At 39.0% G+C, this 14,096-nt stretch overlaps 1 protein-coding gene across 2 annotated transcripts in view; it reads right to left on the bottom strand.

Moving 5' to 3' along the window:
* Window positions 1-14,096, bottom strand: part of LOC114654425 (low-density lipoprotein receptor-related protein 2-like) — a 104,719-nt gene that overhangs the window by 15,981 nt on the left and 74,642 nt on the right. For both annotated transcript variants that reach the window (XM_051930169.1, XM_028804985.2), the window contains 5 exons: window positions 12,651-12,815; window positions 10,991-11,191; window positions 6,910-7,450; window positions 5,229-5,348; window positions 1,784-1,891 (listed from right to left, as the gene is read on the bottom strand). In XM_051930169.1, the coding sequence (XP_051786129.1) occupies window positions 1,784-1,891; window positions 5,229-5,348; window positions 6,910-7,450; window positions 10,991-11,191; window positions 12,651-12,815 (1,135 nt within the window). The remainder of the gene's footprint in view (window positions 1-1,783; window positions 1,892-5,228; window positions 5,349-6,909; window positions 7,451-10,990; window positions 11,192-12,650; window positions 12,816-14,096) is intronic.

Genomic DNA, 14,096 nt, shown 5'->3' with positions numbered 1-14,096 from the left:
TGGTTGGAACAAAAACCTGCAGCCACAGTGGCTCCTAGGATTGAGTTTGGGAACCATTGCTCTAAAATGTTCTAAAATTACAAATATAAAACAAAATTAATTGCATAAGTATCCAATATTTAGTAGAGGCGCTTTTGGCAGTCATGATAGCCTTGAGTCCAAGTACCCATGTCTCTCCATTCTTTTCTAAACTGCTTGAAGTCTTTGAGGCTTCACGTCGATCGTGAATGAACAGCCTTTTTCAAGTCCAGCCACACATTCTCAGTTGGAATGAGATCAGGACTCGAACTCCATTCACTCCAGGACATTAACACCATTATAAAGCCATTCCTGAGTAGTTTTGACTTTATGCTTGGGGTTGATGTCTTACTTGAAATGGAGTCTTCTCCCATGGCGCAAGTGCAGACTATATCAGGTTTTCCTCCATCTATCCTACTGAATTCATTTTCCCCTCACATGCCTTCCACGGCCTGCAGCAGAGCAGTATCCCCACAGCCTGATCCTGACACCACTGTGCTTTATGGTGAGATAGGACATTTTTAATAGGCAGTGTTCAAACATGGCATTTATCGGATGGTAGGACCATAGGACCTTTATTCCAGCCGACTTCAGAATCTCCCAGGTGCCTTATGCAGAGTTTTTTTTTTTTTGTTGTTTAATGTTGCGACTGAAAGCTCCAAATAAATGGTTGTATGTACAGTGTCTCCAGTCTCTTCCACTATAGCTTGTACCTTCTTCAGAGTTCTTATAGGTCTTCTGCTGGCCTCCCTCACTAATCTTTCACAATTACTCAGTTTTTGTGGATGGCGGCCTGCTCTAGATAGATTCACAATTGTGCAAAACCTTTTCCATTACTTATTGGCTAGCCCTTGGAGTCAAGCTAGATCAGTTTTCTTGGATATTTGTCCTCAGAGTTGCCTTTGTCTTCATTCTGTATGTTAGACCACCATACTGATTCACCACATGTTGCACCTTCCACATACAGATGAATTTATGTGACAGTTAATTGAAACCCCAGACAGGAGATCTCCACTTAATTCTATAACTTCTAAAAACACAAAAGAATGGATTATATAAGTATTTACCCTTTTAATATGCCACACCTAAACCATCTCCTCTCTAGTGCAGCTGACTGGTTTTAGATTTGTAACAGATGTCAAAGTGAAAACCGATCTCTTCCACAATGGTCAAAATTTCAGTTTTATTCCACCAATGTCAAACAAGCCACATTAAATCCACCATGATTAAATATTGTACATCACTAAAATATGAAAACTTCCAAGGTGGTGAATACTTCAAGGCCCTTTATTTTGGGTAATCTGAATTGAGACAAACACTTGGGGTGCCCAACTGAGCCCAGATTTTATACAAATTGAGAAGTGTATTTTAAATCGAGTGAAGAGGTTCCTTTTGTCTTCTGCAAATGCAGCTGAAAGGCTTTGGTTCCAGTGGTATCTCAGATTGCGTAGAAGTTTGCCATTCTTAAAAAACACAAGTACAGTTTGGAAATACTAGCTGCACCTTTATCATAGTAAGAAAACCTGATTCTTTCAAAAGAAATCAATAGAAGGCTCAAAAAACTTGGCACATTTCCACTGGCAAAATGTAAAAACAGCACAGTTAAATATTAAATTCCAAGTAACATTTCAAAACAAACAGGAAATTAGAAACCTACATATCACCTAGCCTCCAAGATCAATACAACTGTCAATGTATTTTTATTGAATGAATCTTCAAAACAAAGTAGCTTGAAGAAAACTATTTCAGCTTAAATAACTTGTACCTTGCTGACTGTACTTGCTGAACACTTGTAGACCCACTATTTTCATCTTCGTCTCAAACCACAGATGTTTGGCCTGAAGACCATCACTGTACCACATTTTGACCGTATCTAGAGAAAGCAAAAAGAAAGTTAGTATGCACATCAGTCCAAGACACTGAAGAACTGCTTTTATACATCTTTATAACTGGAATGCTTGAACATTTTACCTTATCTACACCAGGGTAGGGTTAATATGGTAGCTTGGGGTTGGGGAGTACAATACTAAAATAAGTCAAGTGTATTTTTTCCAACCTCAATTTTTTAAGGCCATAGTTAATCAAGGAATAAGAGTTAAATCAGTCGTTCCCTACACTTTCTTGCAAGTTGCCGGTCCTTAACAGATACAGACCCATGATTCCAAAAACCCTCCTTTTCATATACTCTTGCTGCAAAGCAATATTCACCCAACAAGGTCTCAGTGTGACTAAGCTGCCAACTTGTTCATATCCTTATATTAGTTACAGTAATCTATTAAACCTATCAATTCAGAGATGTTACTTATATGGAAAGACCAAGTAGTCTTGTGTTGTTCCATTTGGTATAAAGCTCTTCACTTGTGATGATCGATGTCGTAACCTTGTCCTGTATCCCACGTTTCAAAACAGTCTTCGGATTGATGCTTATTCGATTATATGGAGATCTTTTGTAAAACACTTTGGGGAAAAAAGCATCTGCTAAGTAAACATATGTAGTTTTTTTGGGTGATCTATTTATTCCCATCAATAGAACATAAGGAGAATGCATCTGCTTGCACAAATCCCCCAGATGGTGTCCAAGTCACACATGGAGTGCATCCCTTGAAACTATTACGAGTATCCCAGCTTGAACTTGGACTTCAGTTTGGTTGGAAAACTGATTGACATCAGACAGGACTTGAAGACAACCATTTCCTTTCACTCTGGCATGCCGTCTTGATCCAGTGTCCCTTAAGGTCTTTTTTGTACATCCTCTGCACTAAATGGTTGTCACTGAATTACAAACCCATTACTTGTAAAATGTGCTGAAATCCTTCTGAATGAAATTGAAACCAGTCATGGTCCAATGGCGGATTTTTTTTGGTAATGGGTTAGACTAAGCAACTTACAATTGATGACTGGCCCACTATGAATAATGATATTTCTTTGAAAAATCAAAGACTAGGCAGTGGAGATTGTTGACAAGTAATCTGGGGACAATCAAAATTTTAAAAAATGAATTTTAATAAAAAATAGATGCCAACTACATAAAGGGACAACAGTGAATTCACTTCCACTTTATTTGCCATATACAATTTCTTTCATTAGGAATTTTACATCCCCCCCAATACCCCAACTGATTCTCCAGAGATGAATAGAGGGGCAGAGAGCAGGGTCAGCTATTTGTACAACTCCCCTGGAGCCTTCTGGCACAGTCAGGCTTCAAAGCACCAACTTTCCAAATACCAGCACAGATCCTTAGGCCAGAAGGAAATGAAGTCATTTTAGCGAGTCCTACTATTAAGGCAAACTTTTTAAAGTTTTGTATTGAGTAGCTTTAATTATATTCCACTGGCCTGTTTGGAAAATCTTAATGCCAGCAACAAAATATGAATAAATCAAATTGTAAAATGGAGCAGCAATAATACAAGATCACTGGTCAAATGTCAGACCTGTTTAATAAGCAATTATGGAAGGCAGAAATAATTCCTGCTGCCTAGGTTTATGCAAATGTGAATACAGTTCTTGTAAAGTCCTTATACTTCCTGGTAAATTTATGGCCGATTTTAAAATGCTTCCTACATATGAAGCTTTCACTGGCCTAGGCTCTATCTACTGTTCTAAAATTATTCCATCTCGTACACACCAGAGTATGCATTATGTTATGCAGATTAGGTGTATCCAAATCTTATCCTGGAGAACTACTGTGGCTGCACATTTTCCTTCCTGGCACTTTTGTAATTAGCATCTAATTTCTGCTGCTGCTTAACTTATGATCCCTTCATTTGAATTGCCATTTTTTAAAACTCGGACTCCTTAAACTGTTTTTTTCCCCCATAACAGCCAGACATTGAGATTGAAACTGAGCCAGCACTAACCTGTGTCCATCACACAGTATTTGAAAATAAAGAAATACAAAGGTCTCAATAATATTGATCTGCTCAGGTCAGCAAAACATTTTGAAACTCTTAAAGAAAATCAGTTTGCAATGTTTGGTGTGGCAGAATGAGGGCTGCAAAAAAACATTAAATTAAATAACTGGTTTAATTAACAAAAAACATCTTCTAATTAAAATACTGGCTGGAGTGAACCTGGCTGTAGTTTGAGGCCCTAACTTAGCCGGTCATCTGTAGGCTTGATTCAAATCTTATTTTTGTTTTGGTGCCATTTGAGGAAAAAAAGCAATTCAGAAGATTGAGAGTTGAAAAATATGACAATTAAAATGTATTGAAAAGTCAATTAACAGCAGAATCTGGTCACTGATTAAGAAAGTTGCAGAAAGGAAAGCCTGCAGCCACGGCAGCCTTGCAGTCTATAAGTCTACTAAAGACTCCAAGGATTAATATGAGCAGTGGGAGGCCACAAGACAAGATGTTCTATGACCTGCAGGTTTTGTATAACACATGAACTTTCAGTCTCAGCTTTTAAAACCATTATGAAGACTCTTTAGTCTGGGTTACCCTGTCTAATGGCAACTGCCAATTCTTTGTTCATATTGCATCTGTGTTTGTATTTTGTACAAAAAAAAAAATTAACTGTTATTGCCCTCTACTCCGATTCTGCTTCTACTTCTGGCTGTGAAACATGGGGCCAATGCTCTACTGCCAAACTGTTCTCCTCTCTATGGGAAAAAGACTCCAGAAATACTCAGGGGCCTTGGAATCCAAAAGACAACAGATTTTGTCTTATTGAATTAAACAGCAGAAACTTCTGCAGTGCCATAGAATGCCCTGGTGGGCTTAGATAACCAAATCATTGAAGCCTCAAGAACTATGCGTCTGACTTTGTTATAACTGACAGTTTTTTTCTCTAGGGATGCTGCTGACTGGAGTTTGTTCTCCCCTTTTCCACTGTCAGCTGGACAGAGAGAGGAGGAGAGGTGAGGAGCTTGTGCATGACAAACCACATTTGGACAGACCTCAACAATTATACTGATGGACATAAGGCTAGGATCCTTTTATGTTAAATGGCTTGAAATTTCAGTACTTTGTCTTTAAATTAATCTGAAGTGGAGTGCACATTGTCATTTTTATTGGACCTGTTAAAATGTTAACACTGAGCACTTGCTCAGTTAATATCACTATACAAAAATAAATGGAGCACACAATGTAACACAGAGGGTCATCACCATCATTAATGAGTTCAGTGATGCAGTGAACGGACACTTACCAAAAAAAAAAAAAAGAATTAAGGTAAAGCAAAGCAGTAAGTAAACCAATTAAACTACTCACCATTTCCAGTTGTCCAGAAAAGCAGGTTATCGCCATATGCAAAAGCAATGATATCACGTCCAGTCCGATATTCATTATATTTCAAGCCGTCTAAAGTAACTGAGCCAATGACTCCCATACCTAAGGGTTAACAGAATAAAAAAGTCTTCTGCTGGACAAAAGGTACTTTAAATGTAAACAGAGCAAAGTCAGCCTTTGTAAAATGCAAGCAGGAAATAATTCTTAAAAAAAAAAAAAACCCCAGTATGATCAGCAGGTATGTTGTACAGGGTGAGCCAAAAAAACGTACCATATTTCAAATGCTTATTCCACAAACACATTACAAGATAAAATAAATTTCATTACGACACAAGAAAGGGTATACAAAATAGATATTTTTTCCACGGTGTTTTAAAAATGAGGTCTTCAAGGTGGTGGCCATCAGTAGCGATACGCGATAGACTATTTCTGAATGCTCACTTGACTCATTTGACCATTTCAAGTAGAATAGTGGCGATTTCTTGGTGAATAGAGTCCTTGAGGGCTTCAAGGGTTTGAAGTCGATGTGTGTATACCTTCGACTTGAGATAGCCCCACAAGAAGAAATCGCACGGAGCGAGAGCAGGTGAACATGAAGACCACCCAGCATTGCCAGTCAGGGAGATCAGCTTCCCCGGAAACATCTCCTGCAAAACGTACATGGATCTCGGCGCTGTATGAGTGGTTGTTCCATCCTATTGAAACCAGGCATCCACCATATCCATTTCTTCCAGTTGGAGCCGCAAAAAAAGTTCTCTAGCATTTCAATGTAACATTCTGAACTGATGGTGACTGTTGCTCCCCGCTCATCAAAAAAGTAAGGGCCTACAATGACAAATTCTGCAACGGCATACCAAACTATAACACGTTCACTGTGCAGGGGTCTCTGATGAAGTTCACGAGGGTAAGTTTCAGCCCAATAGCCAAAGTTTTGCTCATTTACGCAACCATTCAAATGCCTCGTCTCTGCACAGGATGATGGCATCTTGAACGGTTTGCAGAATGTCCATGCACAACTCTCTATGGCTCTCCCAAACATTCTGTATGGATGGAAATTAAGGTCCTCATGCAAAATCCTCCTCAAAAACGTGTTGGAAATGCCTACGGAAGAAGCATGTTTGCACGCTGAATGTCCAGGAGACAGCAAAATTGATGCCCTTACAGCTTGGATGTTTTCAGGTATTTGTACAGTCCGAGGACGGCCTGGAGATTTTCTGTTCAATGTTGTACCCATCTGCCTAAATTTAGCCACCCACTGAAGAGTGGTTTTCCTGATTTGGGATGTCACCATTAGGAGGAATGCTGAAGTGCGTTCGGTAGGTGTGTTGCGTAGTGATGATGGATTCATTGTTTTTAAACAACAGTGAAAGCACAGTGCGCACCGGACAAAGGCATGTTGGCAACTGAAAACTCCAAGGGATTGTCTATCAAAGGACCCCCAACCCAACCCACTCAGCTGCCTCTACCTCACACAATGACGTTGGTACTTCATTTTGGCTCACTCTGTACCAAAGCATATCTAAGGCACCTAATCCAAGGATCTGTGTTATGCCCACTTAAGAATTAAGCAGTTCAATGAACCTTGTAAGGCTGAAAAACTTCTAAAGTGTCCCTCAGCTGACATGGGTGGAAAGTCAAAATGTACACACTTTAAACATCTTACCAGGATCTGCCCAGTAAAGCACAGCACCAGATTCTGAGAAGACCAAGCTACGAGGCCTGCTTCCTTCACTCCACACCAGTTTTCGGTTCTTTCCATCCATAAATGAACATTCAATCTTAAATTTGTTCCATTTCACATCCAGCTCAGAAAAGCACATGTACCCCGTGGGTGGGTGCAAAGCAATGGAGTTGATCTGGTTAAGGTTTTCAAGTACAGTTGCAGTGTAAGCACCATTGGCAGACGTTACACAAATGAAAGCAGGGAAACCGCCACTCCAGTAGAGAGTCAGAGTTATCCAGTCAACAGCCATTGCAGTCACCATGACTCTGTCCATCTGGAGCACCTTTCCACGGAAAGCAAGCGACGGCTCCTTAAGCTTGAATTGACCGATGAACTGCCCCTCCGAGTCTGCCACAAACAGAGTGTGGTTTTTTAGTATGTAATCCACGGCGCTGATCTGGTTGACTACAGGAACGGAAAACACCTTGTGCTCGGGCATGATCTTCATTCCTATAGTTGACTGAATACTCCTCAGGTAAACCTACAAGAAAAACTTTAGCTTAGTATGGACAGGACTGTCCATTATTTGAAATTATTCAATTAACACAGGTTGACTTTTATAAACAAAATGTATATATTCCTGTATTGATTGCATTTGAATTCTAAGTTTTATTACTTGCTTAATTTATTGATGTAGTATGCATTAACCACTTTTGGAGATGTTCCTGCTCCCATTTTCCCCTCAAAGCCTCAAAGAAATCAAAAATGATGTAAATGAGGGACACAGACTGTTCAAGACAAAGAAAGTAGTCATTGTGTGGAAGTTAATATCCTATCATGCACAGAAAGGCTAGGCAGACAGACTCCGGTGCACACAGTGTTGACTACTGTGGCTTATAGATCTACAACCCAGGAGCAATTAATGGAGCTTGTGAGGCAGGAGCTTCAGAGATGAGGATTGATCAACCTGAGGCCTTACTAAAATAGAGGCCAAGAATGTGTATCAGAAAATCAGGGAGAACGACATCAGCCAGGGGCAACTGAACTAAAGTACAAAGTCCTACACCAGCATTTCTCAACCTTTAAGTATTTGCGACCGAGTTCTCATAAGTTTTAATCGCGCCCCCCCCTAACGTTTTTTTGAAAGTAGCCCACTAATACCAATTTGTTCTTTTTTAATTAATGATATATCATAGATGCATATTTTATTATACCTACTTATCAACATTTATCCAACTATTTTTCTAGTATCAGAATGTAGCTTAAGTTAGTTTTGTTTTCAATAGATTTATTTTTCATATTTTCGATTCTTGTTCTCTTTTTTTCACATCTTCGCACCCCCCAGTTTGAGAACCACTGTCCTACACTATGATGCCTGTGCACTGACTGGAGATTCAAAGTAACACTGACAAGCAAGTCTGAAACATTGGCCAGCCAAAAGCAAGAGATGCAAGTTTCATCAACAGTATCTTTAAGTTAAATAATAATCCCTGTGAAACCATAAGTACAGGTTTGTGATTAAAGTGGTACAACACACACCAGAATTGGTTTACACAGCAGTGGGAAAACTGGGGTGGAAGAGGAAAAAGGTGCATTCTCTAGTGTGAATAATTAGGGGGTTTAATGTGGGTAGCTTATTATTCAGGATGAGGTAAACATCAATATCCAAGGCAAATCTGTGTTGATCAAGTTGATTCAGGACTAAGACCTCAATACTGATGGGGCTGAATCTTTTGTTAGGACAATACCCCATCCACTGAGCATGAACTATAAATGAATGATGCACAAAGTATACCATATACCATTGCTGGGCAGAGTGGCCTGTGTGTGACACAATTACTCTAATGTTCATTGCTCCATTGCCATCATGGTCATCCAGATAGCCCAGCTGAATAATTTAAAATTCTAAAATCAGTACCCAGGAGCAATTGCAGCCATTATTTAGGCCCCAAATATGCAATACAAACTGTTCATGAATAACATCTTTAATAAACACACAAATCTTGCAAAAGTGCTGTAAAGCTGTTCTGGTAGCTCACAACGACCCAAAAATCTTAACATTTAAAAAGCCATTTTAGTCAGATGAATGGAGCGCTCTCTTATTCGAATTACAAAGAAGTGGCCATCTGGAGAGTGATCTACCGCTGCTCAGTTTTTTAATTACATACTTCAAGCCATAGACTTGTATGTCAAATTCTTTTGTGGTAGATTTCAATTTTCTGACTTACCAGAGAGGAGGCCAATCAGGGTCATAATGAATGGTATGAAACACTTCACGATCGACAGAAATAGCACCTTACAGGTTCTGATGGTGGTGTGATGCTTACCACACTTGCAGTGCCTTTCACTCCAAACAAATCCAGGTTAGATTCACAAAGATTACATGCAACTTTCTTTAATCGAGAATTCCCTTCACTATTTTTGTCATGGCCCAAACTATCTCCAGGACAGGCCATAATGCCTCTAGATTTATTTATTGCAATTGGGGAGTGTCTACTCCAGAAGAAAACCAAGAATATATTAATTTATAAGGTCACTGCCACATATTAAGAGTACAATGAAATTCTTACTTGCATATATTAATCAAACACATGTTGCCACCTTCCTACACCATTATCAGCCAGTCAAATTACCTTTCCTTGTAACGTCTGACTTCCTTACCTGAACAATTTTAGAACACATTTTTTGTACATTAGAACGTTTACTATAAAAACTCCAGCCAAGAAAAGGCACCCATCCATAGATTTTCTAAAACATTCATGCAGCATCGTAACTAAAGAGCCGATGGCAAAACTGACTATGACTGCCAGTGATACAACATTGCTGAAGTAGATGTAAGCTTGAATGGAGTAGAAATAGGCTTTTCACTGTTAAGTAACAATATTTTCAAAACTACCAAACTTCATCTTTTCACCTTCTTGTCCAGACAAGCCCAGGAAACTACTAGTACAGCCAGGGATTAAGACTGACAAAGATGGGCTTGCTTAGTTCATCCTCTATATGAGAACACAGAAAAAGGTCAATCTAATGATCTTCTACACAACGTTTACAGTATGCTTCAGTTTATCGTATTGTCCACCACTCCACCTGTCGCAGTTGTTAGCGAGAAGCTTGTTAAGATGGTGTGCACACAGAATTGAAATATAAATCTGTTCCAACACTCCATCCAAGTCTCCTATATTTCAGTTAAGACTGTCACACTCAGAAGGTTTATATTTTATATATCTGTTCAATTGTATGGAATACAAATACTGTAATAATTTGCAATGCAATAATTTCATAATCTACTATATAAGGGGCTCCTACAGATAGTTTAGGACTCAAGATTGACAAAACACAGTTTTGGGTAGCACAGCTATAGTAGGATCACCAAATGCTTAATCATGGCCAGTTTACTTCTATAAGTATGACTGATTAAATGGACATGACAAAGCCATCTGTACGCTTCCTCTTTATGTTCTAGAGAACACACATGACTCATGAGGGAATTTCTATAGCTAAAGAACTTTGATTTCAGTTATTTATCATCATAAGTTGCCGTTGGCTCCAATAGTCAGCTGGTAAGAATAGGTAGAGGTTATGCAGATGTTAAAGAAATAAAAATGAAGGGCTGCGGAGGGCTGGCGCCCTGCCCGGGGTTTGTTTCCTGCCTTGCTCCCTGTGTTGGCTGGGATTGGCTCCAGCAGACCCCCGTGACCCTGTAGTTAGGATATAGTGGGTTGGATAATGGATGGATGGAAGGAAAATAAAGGGTGTCAAAAAACACAGTAATGTAAGCAGCATTTGACAGTTAAACCAAAAAATGAAAAATGGAAAGAAAGAATTTACCTTTTTCTATCAGCATTAAGCTTAGGGCTACGAGTCAATCGATGAGCAGACAAACTAAGACTATAATCAGTAATGTCCTGTAACGTCACCTTTTGAAATTTATTAAGATGTCTGAACAATCAGAACATTGGATCACTATCTAAATAAATGACTGCATTCCTTGTAGGGGAGGTAAATAGTGTGGATGCCACATTACTAAAATTAAACCCTTGATAGCATGTGCTTCACAGATCCTATACATTTTTTGCGTTACCTGTGTGATAGACGTTGATGAGGCCACAAACAGAAAGGCTGTATCCCTTGGAAGAGTGCAGGTTGCCTTGTCAGTTTCCAAAATCAGTCCAGGAGGACAACGGCAAATGGCCTTTTGCTCTGGTCCAGTCAGACAAATGTGGGAGCATTCGAGTTTCTGGCAGGGATTTGGCAACACTGGTTGAAGGACCTCATGCATGATCTACAAAGTTTATAAAAACAAATAAGTAAATAGGCAACATCTCAAATTAAAAATGACAGCCTCACTTGTAGCTAAATTTACCAAATGTAATTAATGAGACCACATCCAACCAGGTATGGCTTAATTATATGATAGACATTTTTTGTTGGCATTTATCTGTTTGTGACATTCTGGAAAAGGTGCATCACCACAGTTTAATTTGGCTTTACACGGGTGTTGAAATTCCCTATCAGACTACACCCATCGTGCACGTGAAGGACACAGCCGCTGCCCAATAAAGTGAAATCAGGGTTTATATTTGACTGGTCATTTTGAGGTTGAATTTGTTTAATTAAAACAAAATCCTGCCATCTTCCACTGATTGATGAATTAAATATTTTGTTCTATTCTTGGAGTTAAGTGCAATGAGATGGCTGCACATCAATCTAGTGAAGTTAACTTCTGGTGAAAGCAAAGCTTTTTTTTTTGTTAATCGTCAAACTCCACTTCGCTCAGGTTACTGTGAGAACAGAACAGGAAGACAATTATTATTTGTTCAAAAGAAGCCCCTAACACACATTTTTCTGAGGTCACTGCAGACACCCATTCTAATAAATGGACAATGGCAATCATTTCATATAACAGTGATTAGCCCTCAGTATGACGAGTATACACCATGAGGGGTGTGTTGCTTGCTCTCACTGATCATTAAGAGAAAACAATCATGGAAAAGTGGAGTTCAACAAACAAAATGAATCACTGTCTCATTTATAGAAGTACTATATATTCTATTAGCAGTTATAATTACTAATTAAGAATGTGTACCCAAAAAACCAAAAACCAAACATGCAGCCACTATGGCCCTTCAGGATCCAAGTTTGACATCCCAGCTGTTACATTAATGTAACAGGAGATTTAGAAGCAAACTTAAGAGTTGGCATTCCCATCACTTAGTCCTTTCACAATTTTAAACCTCTCGAAAACAGATGAAAAACAGTGGCTGGAAAATTTCATGATTTTACAACTTAATTTTTCAACCGAAAGTCCTCCTAAGTGTAGGTAAAAGTAGAACCTTAAATTTCTGAAATGTCAATGACCTTCGAAGGCTTATTTCCTTTCATTCCATCAAAACAGATATATTAAGCAGATGCTTTTATCCACCAAATTTACGTTATGGGGGTGAACAAATGTTTTCACTTTTCTGTGTCACAAGTGTTGAACTTCCCAGGTGAACCAACATAATTGCAGTCATACACTTCCAACGTAGGCCTTTCAGAAGCGGCTAAACTCTGACTTTAAAACAAGGTCACCATCTCAGCTCCACGGTCAATTTGTATGGTGCTTCAGTACTAAAAATATGAAAATGCCTCAATTTTAAGTAACTTATGAGAATATTTTTAATTGATTCTAAACTGTATCTGCTATTGTTTCTTTTCCATATTCTGAGAAAGTCTTGTAAATTCCTTATATTGCAACCCACCTTTAGTCCAAAGGGTTGGCCAAGCCTCTTAAGGAGAGTTTTTCTGTTCTTGCCAGTAGATTTATCAGCTCGTTGAATTACTCGCTTTTTAGTGTCAGACCAGTAGAGAAACCCTTCAAATACTGACAGCGACAAAGGACTCGGCGACTCTTCCAACTGCATCAGCTGTTAACATTAAAAATGGTTAGTAGGTGGAGTTTTATAGGAGCAGCTGTGCTACAAGAACATTAAATATACTTTTATTTACAACAGCAGCAATATCCAAGATGACCACCTCTAGTACAGGCTTCTCCCCCAAACAGCCAGCCAATGCAACTAATGGCACATAAGCTTTCTGCCTGCAAATTAAGAGTTAGAACATTCATTTGAGTTCAACCATTCAGACGAGGTGGCTGTTGCACAAAAGTCCCGACTACATTTTGATCTTTGATACCAGGACATTCACCATCCTATTTCACGTGTGGCCACCATATCTTAACAGTGTGCTTAGTGCAGCTAACCTGTTCTCCATGGCTTTATAATTACTATCCTTTCATTTTTAACAGTCGTCATTTAATGAGAACATTTACTGCCATAAGGTATACTTCACTAACTTGGATTATTAGCTTGTAGAACTCTCCGTAATTCATGTTCTCATTTTGTTCATTTGAATCCATCTTTGTTGTTAATATTACAAAGGATACAACAGGAGTGCCCCAAATGAAACAAAAAGTAGGTCTGCCATTTTGTCAAATTTGAGGCTCTTCCTGGTGTATTTGGTCATCCCACAGCTTACAGCAGAATGTATTAAATTACACACTGAATATTTGCTACTGTAACATTTGCACAAATACAAAATTACGCCCATACAAGCTAAATCTTTGCCTAGGATTGTCATTAGTGCTATATTTATGGACACCTAGGATTGCTATTTCCTCATATTAGTGTTTCTCTACCGAGTGTCCGTTCAAAATTTAACATCCACCGAACCTCTTCCAAACATGAATGCGTTTACCTCGTTTTACAATCAAAGTGGAACCGTCTTCACGTATAATTATTACAGGTAAGCCAGCATTGCAGCAAGGGAGTCTGTTTCATTATGTCCACAGCTGGCCCGTACTGCCATACTCTACAGATGTGTTTTTTTAGAAGGTGCTTAAATAACTTTCAAATTAAATACACTGCTAAAATGTATACATTCTTTGAATGCCTGGTGAGGATTTTAGATGTCTATGGATGCATGTATGGGAAGTGTTCATTGTTTGTCTGGGAATTTAAAGTTGACAGATAAAAACTTCACACCAACTGTACCTCACAGTCCCATGTGTGCTGTGGCTGTGCCGTAGTGGGGGAGTCAAGGCCAAGGACTTGCAGCAGTGGCAGAGCTGGTTTCTGCTTAGTACTTCATCACAAAAGTAGTGTTAGATTGAGCACACCAACTGGCGTTTAAAGGTAAAATGATCGATT

This window comes from Erpetoichthys calabaricus, chromosome 7 (assembly GCF_900747795.2).
Source record: "Erpetoichthys calabaricus chromosome 7, fErpCal1.3, whole genome shotgun sequence".
Lineage (NCBI taxonomy): Eukaryota > Metazoa > Chordata > Cladistia > Polypteriformes > Polypteridae > Erpetoichthys > Erpetoichthys calabaricus.
The sequence above is the reverse complement of the archived record's forward strand: the minus strand, read 5'-3'. Positions and strand labels throughout refer to the sequence as shown.